The sequence below is a fragment of the Schistocerca cancellata genome, chromosome 7, assembly GCF_023864275.1.
Source record: "Schistocerca cancellata isolate TAMUIC-IGC-003103 chromosome 7, iqSchCanc2.1, whole genome shotgun sequence".
Taxonomy (NCBI): domain Eukaryota; kingdom Metazoa; phylum Arthropoda; class Insecta; order Orthoptera; family Acrididae; genus Schistocerca; species Schistocerca cancellata.
Genome location: NC_064632.1, coordinates 291236016 through 291252077, shown reverse-complemented (window position 1 = coordinate 291252077; position 16062 = coordinate 291236016). Strand labels below are relative to the sequence as shown.

General features: G+C 42.0%; 1 protein-coding gene across 1 annotated transcript in view; it reads right to left on the bottom strand.

The window, feature by feature from the left end:
- Nucleotides 1-16062, bottom strand: part of LOC126092294 (dipeptidase 1-like) — a 510684-nt gene that overhangs the window by 25883 nt on the left and 468739 nt on the right. Inside the window, exon 7 of the mRNA XM_049907813.1 lies at nucleotides 8089-8265. Coding sequence (XP_049763770.1) covers nucleotides 8089-8265 — 177 coding nt within the window. The remainder of the gene's footprint in view (nucleotides 1-8088; nucleotides 8266-16062) is intronic.

The window sequence follows — 16062 nt, the reverse complement described above, 5'->3', positions numbered from 1 at the left end:
GTGGTTCTCATCCACAATGTCTGTCACTAGTGTGAAGTTAGCCACAAATGTGTCAGCCAACGTGTTGGCCTTGGCATCTGGCTTGCAGATAAAGTCCTGGCTGACCTGCAGTGGCAGGATACACTGCTGGTGATGTAGGATGCTTTTGCCAGCTCTTCGGCTCTCCAGGCACAGCTGTCATCAGTGTTGAATGTTCACACAATGTCTGCGCAGTTCAGTTTTCAGTTCCTGTGCTCCTTGACAGCTGCCTTAATCTCCCACACCATGTGGTTAACATGGTATTTCATGTTTGGTGAGCTGCCATTCATGGAAGAGCCTGTTGTTCTTGGTGATCAGTACCCATATGGGTGGCAGGAGAGGTGTAAGAAGTCTCATGGCCATTGTGGCCACCTTGGAGTGGCTGCACCTACTCCTCACAGTACTCTGTGGCTGAGAGAGGCCAGTGCTACATTGGCCCCACTTGATCTGGGTCAAGTGTATTGTTGAGAATGTTGAGCACCTCTGCTCATCCACGTTTCTGTAGTTCAGGTCGCTAGCTGGCAGCTCTGCGCAAATAACATCCGTGTCAAAACTAAGAGGGATGTCATTTGATGACAGGACATTTCACATCATGAATTGCCCATTGTCCTTTAGGAGGGCAATATCGAATGTGTCCAGCAGGCCTCTGATGGGAAACAAGGCAGGGTCGAATGGCTCCATGGTGACAGTACTGTTTCATTGAATGGCGTAAGAAAGACGACACCCACTGGCGTTGGTGAAGCAAGAATTTGCTTCCATGTTCTGAGTGTTGAAACTGTTTGTGGTGAAAAGTCAAAAGTCAGATCCCCTCCATGGTCAGCAGGGCACTGAAGTCCACTTCTTAGAGCAGTCCTCTGGGTGGCCATTAGACTATGACAAAGACGGTCTTCCCAATGGTGGTGTTGATGGCCACCCCTGAGGCTTCCAGTGTGCCCAATTCTGGCAATTGGACTTGGTGTTGCCTCAACACTCACTCTGACTGCTTATTTAAAGCCTCAGTCACGTGACTTCCCGCTGTATACAACATACAAGTTTATCTATGCCACACCACACTCTCATACTATTTAAAATTTTTGCATACTCCATTTAATTTACACATCGATGGTAAGCAATGAAAACTTTTACAGGAGAAGAAGAAGCAATTTCTTACAAAATTTATATATATATATATATATATATATATATATATATATATATATATATATATATATATACACCTAAAAACAAAGATGATGTGACTTACCAAATGAAAGTGCTGGCAGGTCGACAGACACACAAACATACACACAAAATTCAAGCTTTCGCAACAAACTGTTGCCTCATCAGGAAAGAGGGAAGGAGAGGGAAAGACGAAAGGATGTGGGTTTTAAGGGAGAGGGTAAGGAGTCATTCCAGTCCCGGGAGCGGAAAGACTTACCTTAGGGGGAAAAAAGGACGGGTATACACACACACACACACATATCCATCCACACATATACAGACACAAGCAGACATATTTAAAGGTCTTTAAATATGTCTGCTTGTGTCTGTATATGTGTGGATGGATATGTGTGTGTGTGCGCGCGAGTGTATACCCGTCCTTTTTTCCCCCTAAGGTAAGTCTTTCCGCTCCCGGGACTGGAATGACTCCTTACCCTCTCCCTTAAAACCCACATCCTTTCGTCTTTCCCTCTCCTTCCCTCTTTCCTGATGAGGCAACAGTTTGTTGCGAAAGCTTGAATTTTGTGTGTATGTTTGTGTTCGTTTGTGTGTCTGTCGACCTGCCAGCACTTTCATTTAGTAAGTCACATCATCTTTGTTTTTAGGTATATTTTTCCTTCGTGGAATGTTTCCTTCTATTATAACCATATCATATATATATATATATATATATATATATATATATATATATATATATATATATATATATATTCTGATGAGCCAAAACATTAAGGCCATCTGCTCAATAGCTTGTTTCTCTCTCTGTGGAACAAATTACATCACTGGTTCTGCATATCAGGAATCTGACAGTCCGTTGGTAGGTTTGTGGAGGAATGTGGCATTAAATGTCAATGCACAGGTCATGTAATTTGCATAAATAACAGGCTGCTTTTCACGTATATGATAAAGGTGCCCGATAGTGATGCAGATGGGTTCCATAGGATTTACATCAGGTGAATTTATCACTGTGAGATCAACATGAGTTGACTATAATACTTCTCAAACCACTATAGCATGATTCTGGCTCCAAGGCAAGAAGAATAATAATACTGCCAAAAGATGACATCACTGTCAGGCAAGACATCAAGCATGAATGAATACTGGTGGCTTGCAGCTGTCAGCATGTCTTTGATTACTACCACATGTTCCCTGCAAGCACAGGAGAATGTCTCCCAAAGCATAATACTGTGTGCTGTATGTTTTGAGCTGCCATTTACCTCAATGGTGGCATTTGTGGAGACAGCTATCAACCTCGTGTAGCGAAAATGCTATTCACCTGAAGAGCCAACACATTTCCACTGATCAACGGTCAAATCCCGATGGTCCTGTGCCCATGATGACATTGGGTCAACATGTGAACATGTAGGGTAGGCTGCTGCAGGCTCCATCTTCAACAATGTACGATGAACAGTTTGCTCCAAAACACTTTTGTGTGCACCAGTGTTGTGCTCTTTCAGCAGAGATGCCACAGATCATCTATCCTGCTTTACTGCGAAGAGTCATGGATATCCAACCATTTAGTGCCTAATTGTAGTTTCACTGTCCCACCTCTTTCCTTAGATGCTCATGACACTAGCATGTGAACATCCAAACAACTTCACCATTTTTTGAGACACTTGTTTACAGGCACTGCGTACTAATAATCTACACTTTGTGAAAGTCACTTATTTCAATGGATTGCCCCATTTGCAGCCCTTATCTTCACTAAGGTGATCACTGTCTGTGTCTCTTCTGCTTACATATGTTATCGTGTCATGTGCCCATAAAGCCACCAGGCGGCATCCAACGTCATGGTGGACAATGGTCACAATCTTTTGGCTTATCGGTGTAAAGTGATACAGGTAATATTGCTACATGTGTGGCTATACAGTAAAAGCCTAGTTATTGACAGATTAGAGAAATCAATGCACTTTCAACTCTCTCTTTGATAATGAAGTATACTGTTTACTGGAATCACTAGGTTTTCACAGACAGGCGGAGTTACAAGATTTTCATTGCATGCCATCAATATATACATAATAAACATACCATTTCTTATGTATCTACATCACATTCATTATCCAAATAGCTGTAAGCTTTTGGCAAAAATTATAACTGAACTTGTACTTGTACTTCCAACTAAGTTTAACAGTTTATGTGAATATATAGTATTTTCAGCCTAATGTTTCAGTTGTCAGTCCGTGATGACTTCCATTCCTCACTCAGGCAAGCCCTTCCTGCCAAGCCAGTACCTGGAAAACCCTGTGGCCACTTAACAGCTAGTTGTTTGCCACCTCATGTCCACCATGTCTTTTCCATGACACACACCAGCCTCTTGACCAACTGCACATACTCGTAGCAATACTCTTGGAGCTCACAATGACACTGTTTAAAATAATTCAACCAAGCCATTTACTGTGTCACAATAGGCTTCATCATTAGATAAGCTATTCCTACAGAAAATACAGAACACAGCCACACAGAAGAACACTAAGCCACCTATCACTCAGCTGCAGCTAAAGGTTAAACTCCAAAGAGGGTGCACACAACAAAGACTACATTACACTTCCACCTTACACTACACAAACAGATGGCAAGTGGATATCTAGCTGCCAAATGTGGATACAAGCAGACACATGGTTTTATTGAGTAGTTAATTAGCTAATCAGTACTTTAAGGTAGTATCTTAAAACTCACATACAGTTGCCACTAAGAAGAGCCCAACTGGGCATCATAGAAGTGATGTTAGTCATTGTTCACTGGATTTAGGGTCACTGTAAGTTAACAACTATCTACACTGCCACATACTAGCTTCATATTCCAGTTAGGTACTGTTCAGTTCCTATTAAAAGATATTGTAAACTGTTGCTGATCTGTGTTGCCATCTGTTTTTGTCATAGCTGCTGCCTATCCCTATCTGGACCTGTGACAAAGCTGTCTAGTTGATTAGTATAAGACATTTCATAACAGCAACTACTTGGCAGTATGGGGTTCTCTTCCTAATACACTCCTGGAAATTGAAATAAGAACACCGTGAATTCATTGTCCCAGGAAGGGGAAACTTTATTGACACATTCCAGGGGTCAGATACATCACATGATCACACTGACAGAACCACAGGCACATAGACACAGGCAACAGAGCATGCACAATGTCGGCACTAGTACAGTGTATATCCACCTTTCGCAGCAATGCAGGCTGCTTTTCTCCCATGGAGACGATCGTAGAGATGCTGGATGTAGTCCTGTGGAACGGCTTGCCATGCCATTTCCACCTGGCGCCTCAGTTGGACCAGCGTTCGTGCTGGACGTGCAGACCCCGTGAGACAACGCTTCATCCAGTCCCAAACATGCTCAATGGGGGACAGATCGAGAGATCTTGCTGGCCAGGGTAGTTGACTTACACCTTCTAGAGCACGTTGGGTGGCACGGGATACATGCGTACGTGCATTGTCCTGTTGGAACAGCAAGTTCCCTTGCCGGTCTAGGAATGGTAGAACGATGGGTTCGATGACGATTTGGATGTACCGTGCACTATTCAGTGTCCCCTCGACGATCACCAGTGGTGTACGGCCAGTGTAGGAGATCGCTCCCCACACCATGATGCCGGGTGTTGGCCCTGTGTGCCTCGGTCGTATGCAGTCCTGATTGTGGCGCTCACCTGCACCGCGCCAAACACGCATACGACCATCATTGGCACCAAGGCAGAAGCGACTCTCATCGCTGAAGACGACACGTCTCCATTCGTCCCTCCATTCACGCCTGTCGCGACACCACTGGAGGCGGGCTGCTCAATGTTGAGGCATGAGCGGAAGACGGCCTAACGGTGTGCGGGACCGTAGCCCAGCTTCATGGAGACGGTTGCGAATGGTCCTCGCCGATTCCCCAGGAGCAACAGTGTCCCTAATTTGCTGGGAAGTGGCGGTGCGGTTCCCTACGGCACTGCGTAGGATCCTACGGTCTTGGCGTGCAGCCGTGTGTCGCTGCGGTCCGTTCCCAGGTCGACGGGCACATGCACCTTCCGCCGACCACTGGCGACAACATCGATGTACTGTGGAGACCTCACGCCCCACGTGTTGAGCAGTTCGGCAGTACGTCCACCCGGCTTCCCGCATGCCCACTATATGCCCTCGCTCAAAGTCCGTCAACTGCACATACGGTTCACGTCCACGCTGTCGCGGCATGCTACCAGTGTTAAAGACTGCGATGGAGCTCTGTATGCCACGGCAAACTGGCTGACACTGACGGCGGCGGTGCACAAATGCTGCGCAGCTAGCGCCATTCGACGGCCAACACCGCGGTTCCTGGTGTGTCCGCTGTGCCGTGCGTGTGATCATTGCTTGTACAGCCCTCTCGCAGTGTCCGGAGCAAGTATGGTGGGTCTGACACACCAGTGTCAATGTGTTCTTTTTTCCATTTCCAGGAGTGTATATTTATATGATTGATGCCAAATGTTTTTGGTGAATACAAATGTATTATAGGCTACTTTAGAGAAATATTATTCAGAAGTAATGCCTATGTTGCTCATATCTCTGAGGTCAGAAGTACTTTCTCTCTTCCCCCCATTTCATTTGTAAAGGAATAGATGTAGGCTTTCAATTCCAGTGTTGATCTGAATAGCTCCTTGTAAGTATTAAGTCCCACAATTTTGAAATACCATAAGTAACTACAAAACTGGCATTTTGCCAATCTTTGCAGTGGTCCTCTTCAATATGATTAAGCTGCTGGGTTCTGGAGACAGTCTTTCCTACACACTGTCTTATTTTGGTTATTACGTGACTACAATCCTTAATTGTGGAATGTCCCTGAACAGCCCTAAGTAAACGAGTCTGTAGAGGGATGGTCATATGCTACTGTACCAGATCCCTGGCAATCGAAAGCAAATTGACAGCTTATACCAAGAGGCAACATTTTCCTGCAGCAAGGTGTTGGTTCTGCATGGTCGTACTCCTGTGGACACTTCTTTATACTGTTGACCCTGAATCTCAAGGAGGTGCTGGCTGGTGAACATTGAGATGTATTGGGTGGTGGGGTGGCTAGGCAAATGTAATCAAAGTAACCAACACCAATGTTTATGAAACTATTCAATATGGGTGTTTTGTACTGAAATATGTTATACATACACTCACATTCACATGATTTGTTTTGTTAATACCCTATCATCCTATATTGTAAAGCAAGCAATATATGTATTTGTGTCTTCATTGAAATATTTTTATTTAGGCAATTCATAATTAGTAAAAGTATATCTATTGAGTGCCAGTAATCTCTACTATCCATGATCATATGTCAATTATTCAAGTACTTGTTTCAGCCACAGTTTTTAAACTTCATTATTTTGTGTATAGTTTTCAGATCACTGATGACAGCAGTAAAATTGATTGTTGAGGAAACTTATTCTTTAACAAAGTTTGCTAAATTTAAGAGTAACTGAAACCACATGCTATTCAAAACTCACACTAGTAGTAGTTTGTTTTAGAAATGACCTACCTCATTTCAAAGAACACCATTCCTGTATTTCCAATGAACATCTTACTTTTTCCAAAAATTTCGTATTTCAATATTTACTTGTATTTAAAATTATTGTAATCTTGAATATTCAAACTTTAAATTATAATACTGTCACAATTCCACTGTTGTAGTTTTATAGCCATAGTTTTCCAATTACAAAAATGTATTGCTTTCCTACAGCAACTTCTTAGTCTGTGAAAAATCTCAAATAGAAAATTCAACTCTCCAGAAAATTCTTGGCAGACCATTGCAGATCCAAGTGCATGCTAAAACTTTGCAAAAAAGAGCTATTACTTGTATTTATTTAAGAACATTCAGACACTTGGTAACCACCATTACATCTATGCCTAATGTGAATTTATATTCTATACCAGATTTTATATTATTATTGATGATGTAATTACTGAGTATTTTAAGATTTTATTCTTTTTGCTCTATGTGCATCTTTAAATAGGCATAACACAAAATCCAGCAGTCAGTCAACACCCATCATTCAACACATTAAATTTTTATAACAAAGCAGTCACTATGAGAGGTTCATAATGGGTGTGTGCCATCACTATGAAACTTAGGCAATAATAAAAGCATGCATCAAAAGTGCAATAATTATTTTCATCTAATTACATAGGAATCTGACTGGATGATATAGCCAGAAAACAAAAACACAAGATAAGCAAAATTTCAATCAAACTGAAGTATCTCTATAAACTGAAATATTTGTATGACAACATCTCCAGCCTGTTGAGGCATGTAGTATAGTGAAAATACTGTTGTATACTAGGATGCTTGTGCAGTGAATGAAGCAAATTTCTTTGAAAAAAATTAAAACTACATCTAAAGTCTGAGAAATATTTACATTGTCAAAAACTTACATCAGTTGACAAGAGTGGAGGTTATAACACACATGGCCCATTGGAGTGAGATCGCCGGCAGCCAGGATGCTAGCAACGTTTACCCAACCTCCTTGTTCATGATGTTAGAACATTTAATTATTCTAATAGTTCCCTTATTTTCCATTGCTCTATCCATGACTCCTGAAGCATGCATGCTTCTTACAGATTGAGAGATTGGTCAGTTATAATCGGCATTCAGCTATTCACATTTTTCTGTGTCACTTCAGTCACTCAAAATGTTCATGTTCTGACACACAATTGCTAATTGGTTTCCTGGTTTCACTAATATATACTGTGGCCAACCTATCAGTTTTTTCATATATAAAGTACACAATTACTTGTATCTAATTGTCCTTAATTATCTTCCAAGAAAACTGATTGGGGTATTCTCTAACATCTGACATTACCTAATCATAAGATAACATTTAAAACATAAGGAAACTAAGTGTAACATAGTACAGCTCTACCAACTACCAAAAAATTCTCACCACAAGCTTCAGAACATCATCGTGGACATTGCGGTGATGATTGCAGATAGCCCATGCTGATGAATGTGAGAATATAACAGGTGCTTTGGTCACATTCAATGCATCCAGCATTGTTTGGTGTGATACATGTGAGAGGTCTACCATCATGCCCAATCTATTCATCTCTTGTACAACCACCTATCAACAAAAGAACAATGACTGCAGATTTCAGGACACTACAAATAGAAAAACACTATACTTTGAAATCAGACAGATAGTATTCCAATTGGTGAACTGGAATGTTAATAAGAAAATGCCACATTTATAAGATTTACATAATTGGTGTTTTAATTTTACACTTAATTCTTCAGAATACCCTAGATGTGCATTATTAAAAGAGAGAGAGAGAGAGAGAGTATATTTACAAAATGCTTTATACAACATCAAATCCATTTGCATATACCCAAAAAATTCAAATTTTACAATTTTGTGACAGTAAAAAATTTATTTCTCAGAATATAAGACTGATCACACACAATTCTTGAGATGGATTTCTAATCAACAAAAAATTTTGTTATTGTTTAATTATTCTACTTATATACTTTTATTATTTTTATATTAAAACAAAATTTCTCTTATTTTCACAGGGCATTTATATCAGTGTATATTTTATTTTGTCTGAATTTGTTATGTTCATAAAATATATTAGAGGGCCTACTGAGAAGTAATTTTTTTTTTTTTTTTGGTGTGAACTCTACCAATGTTGAAGGTATAACAGTAATGGGAAGCACATCTGGCTACTCAATTCCTGCCCACAGTGGACTATTCAGATATACTACTAACCTGGGACTATTCATATAGCTTTTCCCTTAATGTTAGTACAGGCAAGAATTTGTGAATGGTTATCATGTTCTGATCAACAAATCCACTCTTAATATCTACATATTAACTATAGCTGCAACACTAATTCTGGGAAATGAAACTCAGAAACACTTTCAGACTTAAGCATAACTGATGATTGACATAGTGTTTTCCTGTAGCATGTTCCACAGTCTTTCGTGTAACAGGATCTTTATGGTATTTATTTAACACTTTTATTGCAGATGTGAGAAAAATCTGTATAATACTTACACAGATAACTAACCAGTCAAGCACACTATAACAACTAATATACATAGATGGAGCAATACTTGTTGCTTAAGCTCAAACATTTGTGATTGTTTAAATGAAAAGGGTCAATACCATTTCAGCATCTTGATACTACAGACCAAACCTTACAATGCAAAGAGCTACACATTCTGGATGATAAACATAGAAGCCAATGGTAAGTTTAACAAAATCTGGAACGGAGAGCTTCTGTCTCACCATGATGCACCCAAGCCCCTGGAATTAAAAGACTGGCAGCCTCCCAATCTCTGCAGGTCTTTGTGTGGTCAGGAAAGTCACTATATGCTTGCAGAATAATAAACTGCTCAAAAAAATGTTATGGAAAGTATGGATTGCTAGTCATCGCGTAGTGGAGATGTTGAGTCGTAATTGGCTGAAAGGTTACTTGTTTATCAGTTTTTTTTGTTGTGCCTGTCTGTGACTCAGTATCTCCACAATGTAGCAAGTAGCATTCCACCATTTTTATAATACTGTCATTATTCATTATTCCATCCTCAACTTTCTATTGTTTGAAACTGCTCAATAAAAGTTGTACACCTTGTACATATCTGCAAATGTGTATGGACTTCAAGGGTATCAGAGAAAGCCTCATTAAACCAAAATAAATAATTTTACTGCAAAATAAAAGCAAAACAATAACCAAAATAAAGATATTCTGTTCAAAAGTGCATCTGCAAAATCAAAATTTGTTGTTGCATAGTATTCATTGTCAAGCTGCCCCACCCTGTGCACTGTAACAAAAATGGCTCTGAGCACTATGGGACTCAACTGCTGAGGTCATTAGTCCCCTAGAACTCAGAACTAGTTAAACCTAACTAACCTAAGGACATCACAAACATCCATGCCCGAGGCAGGATTCGAACCTGCAACCGTAGCGGTCTTGCGGTTCCAGACTGCAGCGCCTTTAACCGCACGGCCACTTCGGCCGGCTGCACTGTAACATGTCTGGATCCTCCTTAGCATACTGTCCACAAGGTGGTCTAGATGTTGCTGCTTAATTCTGTCCTTTCTTTGATGGCAGAACTCTTGGGGTCATCCACTGTATAAGGTAGGTTCTTGCAATGACTTGCTGAAAGCTTGAACTGGCCTCAAGCATGCCAAGTTAGATTCATGTCAACAGACACTATATGTTATTCTGTTCAGTTGATTCCTGCCTCATGGAGGAAGATGTTTATGAGATGGGCACAGTGCACTTTGGCTTTACTATTTTGAAAGACTAACCTATCACTGACATGTTGACTGTAGGGTTGGACAATAGGTTGGAGAATCCTGCATCACTTTTGCACAACTCTCACATTACCCTCGATAATGATGAGAGGTGTCTGACACCTGTATATGACACCATCCCAAAACAAGACTGTACAATGTACATTGTCGCTGGATGAATAAATTACTACTACTACTACTACTACTACTACTATATGCCTGGAAGAAGCTGAACACAGCCGATTTTATGGATGGTATGCTCAAATATGATGACTTTCTTAAGAGAGTATAATTTTTGGATGTATGACCGATTTCTTTGTATAGTTTTCAACATACAGGCAGAGGTTTGTCAAATGAACAGTACAAACCACGCATTTAATACACATCACAGCACACTTATATATTTCATTTTTGCAGCTAACTGTTCAATTCTTATGTTGATTCACAGTATTACATTAATGCTACACAATTATCCTAACTTTTCCTTTATTTATAGTCATTATTCTTTAAATGAAAAAGTCAATCAGCTGAATCAGTAATGGGGATATCTAAGATACTGAATTGTTCCTGTTACATAATTCATGGAAATTCTATAAAACAACTGAATTTTAAAAGTTACAATAATTGGAGGAAATTTAATTCAAACTGTTATTCTAATTTTTGTGGAAGTGTTAAAACTCAAAGAAAATAGGAATAAGTGTTCAAACACAAAGACATTCATGAACACAGAATACCAGATAAATATGAACTGTAAGAGATAATATCAGGTGAATATAATTAAACTTTCCCTATTTAACACATTATAACATGGAAACTAATTACTGTGTGAGTCCAAGCTTGGTAGCATTAATTTCTAAAGTATGGAGTGAATGATTTCCGTGCATCACAGCACCACCATCCAGTTCCAACTATAGCCATCAGGTGCTTTGATCAGTCATTGTGATTCATATCTCACACACCTGACCAGTCCAGTACACTTGTTGACACATCAACAAAAGCAGTAGGGCTTTATCGGTGAAGCTCTATTATCAAAACAACAGTAATGCTGTAATTGCACTTCAAGCATATCACTGGCTGAAAGGATTATGGGAGGGTCCTCTTTCTCCACCTGCTGTGCAGAGCATGATGAAGAAGTTTGAATCCACAGGAGAACTGGGTGTCACTCTGGGAAGAGGCTGATGACTGGTTACACCACAGGTGGCTGATGAAATCGCTGTTGCTATGGCAGACAATGCTGTGTGTTAGGCAGTTGGCATGCTGTGTCATGACAGTTGAACATACTGTGGTCCACTGTACAGAAAGTGCTTTGAACCATTCTCAAACGGTATCTGTGAAAGATCCATATTGTACGGCAGCTTCACCACAGGACACATTATGACATGTTGACTTTTCTCTCCACTTTCTTGCAATGATTTAAGTTGATGAAAGCTAGCCCTGGACCATCCTACGGACAGCTGAATCTCATTTTTCTCTGATAGGTGATGTGAACATACAGAATTGCGAGTGCAGAGATATTCACCTCCAGTCACTGTGCATGGTGTTCCTCTGTATGGTGAATGTGTGACCATACGTTGTGGCTCCACAGCTATGTTCATCGTTGGCCCATTCTTTTTTGAACAAATTGGCACTCGAAGACCAAAGACGTGCAGTGTGACTGGCCACCACTGCTGCGATATGCTTCACCAGCATGTCATACCCACCCTACAGAAGAGAGACACATTGAACTCAACAGTTTTCAAGCAAGATGGGGCCCCACTGCACATTGCATGTGAAGTTCACCTGCTTCTCCTAAACACATTTGCAAATGACTGAATTATCAGCCGATCGTTTCCAAATGCTTGGCTGGCACAGTCACCTGACCTCACTCCCTGTGATTTCTAGTTGTGAGGCTATCTGAAGGACAGGGTTTACCAGGGGAACATTCACACATGTGCTGATCTGAAGTGCAGCATATCAAGAGAGGTAGCCAGCATACCCACGGACATGCTTCGTTCTGCTGTGCAGAATGCAATCCTGGGTTTTCAGACTCTTCTGGACACTGATGGGCACCATATTGAGCCCCTTTTGTAGCAGTAATGGTACTGAGATGTAATGGTATGATCTACCATGGCAACATATTAAAAGCGTTTCAACTGAATTGATTCTGCATTATTTCTCTTTCGCATGTTCTTGACATTAATGCTACCAATTTTGGTCCTCTTACAGTAATTAGTTTCTGTGGTTTAATTATAACCACCCAGTACTATCATTAGACAAGCAAGCACTCTAAAAATAAGGCAAATGATGGTAGGGTCTTATGGAGGAGTCAGATAAAGGTCATTATAAACACAGGATGCACTGAGTAAGATCAGAATAAGCATTATAATATTGACAAAATGAAAATGTAAGAATGTTCTTCACTGTCAGAAAGGAGAGGATATTGGATGAATTATATGAAGGAAACACTGAGGAAATTTATGAACAGATAAAAAATGAAGTGAAAAATATCATATTTGAGGGGCTGACTGACAAAAAAATATCTGCAATGTAAGTATGGTGAGGTGACTGGATTAAATAAATAAATAAATAAATATATATATATATATATATATATATATATATATATGTAATTGTTGGGTTCAAATTAATGATATGGTTATAATAGAAGGAAACATTCCACGAAGGAAAAATATATTTAAAAACAAAGATGATGTGACTTACCAAATGAAAGTGCTGGCAGGTCGACAGACACACAAACAAACACAAACATACACACAAAATCCAAGCTTTCGCAACCAACGGTTGCCTCGTCAGGAAAGAGGGAAGGAGAAGGAAAGACAAAAGGTTATGGGTTTTAAGGGAGAGGGTAAGGAGTCATTCCAATCCCGGGAGCGGAAAGACTTACCTTAGGGGGAAAAAAGGACAGGTATACACTCGCACACACACACATATCCATCCACACCTACACAGACACAAGCAGACATTTGTAAAGGCAAAGAGTTTGGGCAGAGAGGTCAGTCGGGACGGAAGTACAGAGGCAAAGATGATGTTGAAAGACAGGTGAGGTATGAGCGGCGGCAGATTGAAATTAGAAATTAGCGGAGATTGAGGCCTGGCGGATAGCGAGAAGAGAGGATATGCTGAAGGGCAAGTTCCCATCTCCGGAGTTCTGACAGGTTGGTGTTAGTGGGAAGTATCCAGATAACCCGGACGGTGTAACACTGTGCCAAGATGTGCTGCCCGTGCACCAAGGCATGTTTAGCCACAGGGTGATCCTCATTACCAACAAACACTGTCTGCCTGTGTCCATTCATGCGAATGGACAGTTTGTTGCTGGTCATTCCCACATAGAATGCATCACAGTGTAGGCAGGTCAGTTGGTAGATCACGTGGGTGCTTTCACACGTGGCTCTGCCTTTGATTGTGTACACCTTCCGGGTTACAGGACTGGAGTAGGTCGTGGTGGGAGGGTGCATGGGACAGGTTTTACACCGGGGGCGGTTACAAGGGTAGGAGCCAGAGGGTAGGGAAGGTGGTTTGGGGATTTCATAGGGATGAACCAAGAGGTTACGAAGGTTAGGTGGACGGCTGAAAGACACTCTTGGTGGAGTGGGGAGGATTTCATGAAGGATGGATCTCATTTCAGGGCAGGATTTGAGGAAGTTGTATCCCTGCTGGAGAGCCACATTCAGAATCTGATCCAGTCCCGAAAAGTATCCTGTCACAAGTGGGGCACTTTTGTGGTTCTTCTGTGGGAGGTTCTGGGTTTGAGAGGATGAGGAAGTGGCTCTGGTTATTTGCTTCTGTACCAGGTCGGGAGGGTAGTTGCGGGATGCGAAAGCTGTTGTCAGGTTGTTGGTGTAATGCCTCAGGGATTCCGGACTGGAGCAGATTCGTTTGCCACGAAGACCTAGGCTGTAGGGAAGGGACCGTTTGATGTGGAATGGGTGGCAGCTGTCGTAATGGAGGTACTGTTGCTTGTTGGTGGGTTTGATGTGGACGGACGTGTGAAGCTGCCCATTGGACAGGTGAAGGTCAACATCAAGGAAAGTGGCATGGGATTTGGAGTAGGACCAGGTGAATCTGATGGAACCAAAGGAGTTGAGGTTGGAGAGGAAATTCTGGAGTTGTTCTTCACTGTGAGTCCAGATCATGAAGATGTCATCAATAAATCTGTACCAAACTTTGGGTTGGCAGGCCTGGGTAACCAAGAAGGCTTCCTCTAAGCGACCCATGAATAGGTTGGCGTACGAGGGGGCCATCCTGGTACCCATGGCTGTTCCCTTTAATTGTTGGTATGTCTGGTTTTCAAAAGTGAAGAAGTTGTGGGTCAGGATGAAGGACCGTGGTACTTGATCGTCGGGAGTACGTGGCTGAGGGACTGCGTCAGCTTTCAGACAACACCACATACAAAGTTTGCCAAGGTAATCCCATTCCTGAGGTCCAGGCAGAGCTTCAAGGAATCCTCAGATCCTTAGGCCCCCTACAAAACCTTTCACCTGACTCCATCAACCTCATGACCCCACCGACACCCCGCACCCCTACCTTCTACCTTCTCCCTAAAATTCACAAACCCAATCATCCCGGCCGCCCCATTGTAGCTGGTTACCAAGCCCCCACAGAACGTATCTCTGCCTACGTGGATCAACACCTTCAACCCATTACATGCAGTCTCCCATCCTTCATCAAAGACACCAACCACTTTCTCGCACGCCTGGAATCCTTACCCAGTCCGTTACCCCCAGAAACCATCCTTGTAACCATTGATGCCACTTCCTTATACACAAATATCCCGCACGTCCAGGGCCTCGCTGCGATGGAGCACTTCCTTTCACGCCGATCACCTGCCACCCTACCTAAAACCTCTTTCCTCATTACCTTAGCCAGCTTCATCCTGACCCACAACTTCTTCACTTTTGAAAACCAGACATACCAACAATTAAAGGGAACAGCCATGGGTACCAGGATGGCCCCCTCGTACGCCAACCTATTCATGGGTCGCTTAGAGGAAGCCTTCTTGGTTACCCAGGCCTGCCAACCCAAAGTTTGGCACAGATTTATTGATGACATCTTCATGATCTGGACTCACAGTGAAGAACAACTCCAGAATTTCCTCTCCAACCTCAACTCCTTTGGTTCCATCAGATTCACCTGGTCCTACTCCAAATCCCATGCCACTTTCCTTGATGTTGACCTTCACCTGTCCAATGGGCAGCTTCACACGTCCGTCCACATCAAACCCACCAACAAGCAACAGTACCTCCATTACGACAGCTGCCACCCATTCCACATCAAACGGTCCCTTCCCTACAGCCTAGGTCTTCGTGGCAAACGAATCTGCTCCAGTCCGGAATCCCTGAGGCATTACACCAACAACCTGACAACAGCTTTCGCATCCCGCAACTACCCTCCCGACCTGGTACAGAAGCAAATAACCAGAGCCACTTCCTCATCCTCTCAAACCCAGAACCTCCCACAGAAGAACCACAAAAGTGCCCCACTTGTGACAGGATACTTTCCGGGACTGGATCAGATTCTGAATGTGGCTCTCCAGCAGGGATACAACTTCCTCAACTCCTGCCCTGAAATGAGATCCATCCTTCATGAAATCCTCCCCACTCCACCAAGAGTGTCTTTCCGCCG